This window comes from Callorhinus ursinus, unplaced genomic scaffold, assembly GCF_003265705.2.
Source record: "Callorhinus ursinus isolate GAN/ISIS: 27379988/994484 unplaced genomic scaffold, GSC_fseal_2.0 scaffold2508, whole genome shotgun sequence".
In the NCBI taxonomy this organism is placed as follows: domain Eukaryota; kingdom Metazoa; phylum Chordata; class Mammalia; order Carnivora; family Otariidae; genus Callorhinus; species Callorhinus ursinus.
The window spans coordinates 2,750-7,514 of record NW_027399562.1 but is presented as its reverse complement, the minus strand read 5'-3'; the positions used below and the strand labels follow the sequence as shown (position 1 = coordinate 7,514).

The following is a 4,765-nucleotide window of genomic DNA, read 5'->3' as shown; positions in this document are numbered from 1 at the left end:
TTGTCAAAAATCAATTGTCCATAGATATTTGGATTTATTTCTGGAATCTCCATCCCACTCCACTGGTCTGTCCTTATGCGAATACCATACTGCCCCGGTATCATCCTTATTAAGATATATATAACTGACATAATTATAAGATACTTAAAGTGCATATTGTGGTATATATACATACATAAACATTGTGAAACCATTCCTACCATCTAATTAACACATCCATCACCTATTTTTTTTTTTTTTGGAAGAACACTTACGTTCTACTCTCAGAAAAATTCAATTATACAATACAGTATTGTCAACTATGGTCACGTTTTACTTTACATCCTCAGATATTATTCATATTATAGCTGAAAGTGTGTACCCTTTTACCAACTTCTCCCTATTTCCCCAAATCTCTAGTCCCTGGCAACGACTCTTTTACTCTCTGTTTCTATGTTTTGACCAAGAATAGCCCCACCAGCCTGAGTGGCCATCCTGGAGGACCTTTCTTCATAGAATTTTGTCCCTGGGTGTGCGGCCAGCACGAAGGCCAGATGTGCACTAGACTTGTAGGCAGACCAGTGGCCTGGGCCACCCCCTGACACTGGGTGTGCCTGCATGGTCAGCTCTCTGCACAAGTGGAGCCCTCTTCCCATTAACAATGGCTAGGAGTAGGGGGCTTTTCCTGCAGGGCGGTGGTCCAATGCAAGCCTGACTGATACTGGTGCTCATACGTGACACAGAGACCAGGGAGGAAAAGAGATCTTTGAGAACAAAGACTTAAAACTGAGGCTGGTTTCATAGGCCTACCTCAACTCTTATAGCACGAGGCAGGACATTAATTAATGAAGAGATGAAATGAACGTAATAGCTAATGTCAGGAGAAATGATGTCATTTGGAGAAAGTGTAGGCCTAAGGATACTTGTCCATCTGATTAAAAAAACAAGAGTCAGACAACTCTCTCCAGGCAGCTTAGCTAAGCAGATCGGTCTGATCTCCCTCCATAAAAAGAGGAACCTCCACGGGCCCTGTAATGAATCTGCCTGGGATTAACCGTGCTGGGCATCTCCCAGCACAGGCCTTACAGCATCCTGGTGCATCTGCATAAACAAACACGCATGTGGGCACCTCAAGAAGGAGCCCCAGGCACGGTTTTATGTCAGCACCCCTCCTCCACAAGTCCCTACAAAGAGCTCCTTTCTTTCCTCCTAGGGTCATGTGGTGGGCTTGCCTTAATGAAGGGGACCCTGGAGGCAGTGAGATACATTCACCCCCTCCCCACAACCCCCAAACCAGGATGGGCCACAGGGAGTGTGTCACGTCTCAGAACAAAAGCTGACATGCAGCCCTGTCGAGCACACAGGGAGGCGCCTGAGCCAGAAACAAGCTACTCTGCCTGCCTTGGAGCCTGGAGCCTAGGGAATTGCAGTCCTGTGAGCCATGGGGCAGGTGGAGGCACTCACTCTGGCCAGTTGAGTTCCTTGGGTCCCTGAGTAGCACACTCTGTGTCCCCCTGCCCTGCCCCCACCCCCGGCCCCGATCCCACAGACCCTGCAGTCACCAAAGTGAGCAGATGGAAAGCCTATGGCCAGCACACCAAAAAAGGCCTTGCTGGACACCTTCTGTCCTCCCAGACCCTTGAGTGCAGCTTCACCAGAGGCCTTCTGGCCACCCCCAGGAATCTGAGCTGAGGTGGTCAAGGCCAGCCTTACCTGGGGCTCTCAGGTTGACCTCCCTCATGGACTTCCCTTCTATCTGTCCCGAGGCCCAGGAACCTTTAGGGAAGGAAGGAGGAAGAGGGGAGAAGAAGCTTGGAAGGCCCAATGAGGGGAAGCCAGCATGAGCTGTGGTCAGAGGGGGTGGCCCTCTGGGTCGGCACATGCCCTGTCCCTCCAGAACAGAGGAGCCTCTGAGCCTGCACTGACTCCCCAAACAACACACCTGAACAGCAGCATCACAGCTTGCAAAAACGTCCTGAAGGTGTTGTGTCGGTTGATGCTGGTGTCATCATCCAGGGCAATATTTCCAAAAATCTGAAATGAGAAAGAAGGCTGCAGGCTGGTCCTGTTGGGCCCTCAGGAGCTGTGGCCAGGCAGAAGAGGATGTGTGCAGGTGAGGACCCACAAGGCACAGGAGGCTGCCCTTAGCCACCACCACTGCGGCAGGGGTTGGAGACGCCAGCACATCCAGCCAAACACGTCACTGCTCCCCACCCCCCAGCTCCGCATGTCTACACCTGCAAGTCCGCATGCTGAGTAAAAATGCCACCCGGAGCTACGTTTACATGGGCTGCGCTATATATAAGACAGGAAGCATTTGAAATTTCACCCTGTCATCAATGACTCTGAAGCAGTAATTTTATTGGTAATAGCTATGAGTTCAACTTGAAAGTTTCTTTCTAAATTTCTGTGCAAATATCACAATGGGCTTTTTATCCATTTTAATTGATTTATTTTTAGGGTTAGGAATGCAAACAAGTCAATAAGTGTACTTGGCTTAAAATCTGGAATCTGGCTGAAAAATTTATGAACTATCACATATTCACCAAAAACAAAGATCAGTGACCCTTCTGGTCTTATAAATTCCCAAACCAAAGCAGGCACAAATATATATATATTTTTAAATAGCATCAGATCTCAGCAAATTTTAAAGGAAGACAAACTTTTCAATCCCTGAAGTAGAGTTTAAAAATCACTTTTCAGCTAACCTTTAAGACAATGGCTTCTCCCACTATAATTTAACATTTGGATCCATCTCCCATCCTACTGTTGAAAAGTGGCCAGATTCCAAAGATTTAAAACTGGAACACTGCTTTGTCTTTTAAATATTTTTCCAAGTAGGTGACAAAGGATTCTTTGGCAAAATAAAGGCAAATTAACTTATCCAAGCTGAACTTGACAGTACAGTGATCTGGTGTGATCCTGTTGAATTTTTTCTTCTGTAATATATAATTTCCTGTACAGGATCAGGTCAACTCTCTGGACTAACAGAATGACCAGCGGGTGCTTTGCAGGCCACTCAGCACCAGGCAGATGTGCTCAAAAGCTCCACCAACATGGGGGTCCGGCACCCAATCAAACATGCCCATCAACACCCTAACAGCCCAATGGGGTTCCACTCAGGAGCACAGCAGAGCATTTTCCCACAGACGGTGGAGCTACGCCTCACTAGTGGACTCTGGGTGACTGGCCCAAACCCGTGGTGCCCAGCCTCCGTGTCCTTATCGGTAGAACAACCTTTCTGAGAATTACGTTCACAAAGTGCTTCAAACATAGAAATGTTCCCCAAGTGCCAATCTGTCATTGATAACATTTGATGACCATGATCAATGCCCTTCTGCCCCAGGGCACAGGGCCCCCCCCCTTCTGCTCCCTGTCCCATCAGGCGCCCCCACCTGCATGCCGATGATGGCGTAGATGAAGAACAGCATGGTGATGAGCAGACATATGTAGGGCAGGGCCTGTGGAGACATACAGAGGACAGGGCAGCTACAGGGAGGGCTGCCCAGCTACCTTGCTCGGGCCTCGTCTGCAGAGTGGACGGTGGTCGGGTCTCTGGGGCCACCCAGACCCCAGTGATGGCAAATCCACCCCCACTGACCGTGAAGCCCCTCCACCAAGAGACCGCCTCAGTTCCTTCGTCTATAATCAGTCATAGAACCCACCTCAGAGTCAGTGAGCATTATCAAGATGCTCTCTGGATCACTTAAAATGTCTTTGTAAACTACAATAGGATAACGGGTGCCAACAAGGAGCCTCCACGAGGAGGGGCTGCTCTGGTGGCGAGGAGGAGGTGGTGGCCACAGCACTGTGCATCACACAGGGGAGGGTCAGGGCACGAGGGCCGTACCTGGGCTTCACCTTGAAGGACTGGACGAAGGTCCACAGCAGGATGCGGACGGTGTAGCCTTGGCACAGCAGCTTGATGAGCCGGGCAGCACGGAAGAGGCGGAGAAAGCTGAGGTTGATGAAATTGTTCTGTAGGGAAGAGAGGCTGTTCTCTAACCTGCGGAGACCAGCCTCCTGCAACTTCAGGTGCTGCTCCCCACCCACCTCTCCCCGGCGTGCTGTGGTCCTGAAGAAAAGTGCATACGAAGAGAGATCGAACAAAACATCACTGCTCTATGGTATGAGCAGCAATCGGCCACCAGAAAACCTTCCAAAAGTAAAGCTTGTCATTGCAAATCACCTCTCATGCAGCAAATCAAAGAAACCCCTCTGCTTTAGGCTCCCCTGCACCCAACAGGGAGGGAGAGAGAGAAAAACTCTCAGAAGCAGCTCCTTGCTGCCAGGTGGAGCCAGGAGACCAACTGTGGATGGGCCTCTAACACTGACCGCCTCTTGCAAGACACAGCCAAGCCATCCAAGGGCCGGGCAGGGCTGCTTCTTCACCGAGAGCCTCTGAAGGGCCCTTTGCTTCTCCATACGGCTAGCAAAGCCCCTGATGCCTGGGACCTGGCAGAGGGGCAAACATCTCCTCTGGGGCTGCTCCTGGTGCCTGCAGACATAGGAAGGGTAAGTGTTGGCGATCCTGCGGCCCACACCACGGAAGCCACTTATGAAATCCGCAAATGGTCTCAAGTCCAGAGATCCCAGGGTATCTAGCACTGCTCCCTCATCCAAGAGGTTCAAAATCAAGCACAAAAAGAAGCAATAAACTCTGGACTCCACAGATTACCTGGGAGGGATGCTTCCATCCTGGCCCAGAGGCACCTTGAGTTATTGGCACATCCATTTCAGGGAGCACGGCTCTGGACGGTGTCTACGATGTGGTGGTGCTTGTGGC

At 50.2% G+C, this 4,765-nt stretch overlaps 1 protein-coding gene across 1 annotated transcript; it reads right to left on the bottom strand.

Annotated features, from left to right (window-relative positions):
• Positions 1–1,921: 1,921 nt before the first annotated feature.
• On the bottom strand, positions 1,922–4,510 carry LOC112818208 (voltage-dependent N-type calcium channel subunit alpha-1B-like; the record flags this gene model as incomplete). Its single annotated transcript, XM_025865403.2, has 4 exons — positions 1,922–2,013; positions 3,375–3,440; positions 3,841–3,957; positions 4,315–4,510. Coding segments are annotated over 4 exons (471 nt in total), but the record flags the coding sequence as incomplete, so codon positions are not given.
• Positions 4,511–4,765: the final 255 nt, after the last annotated feature.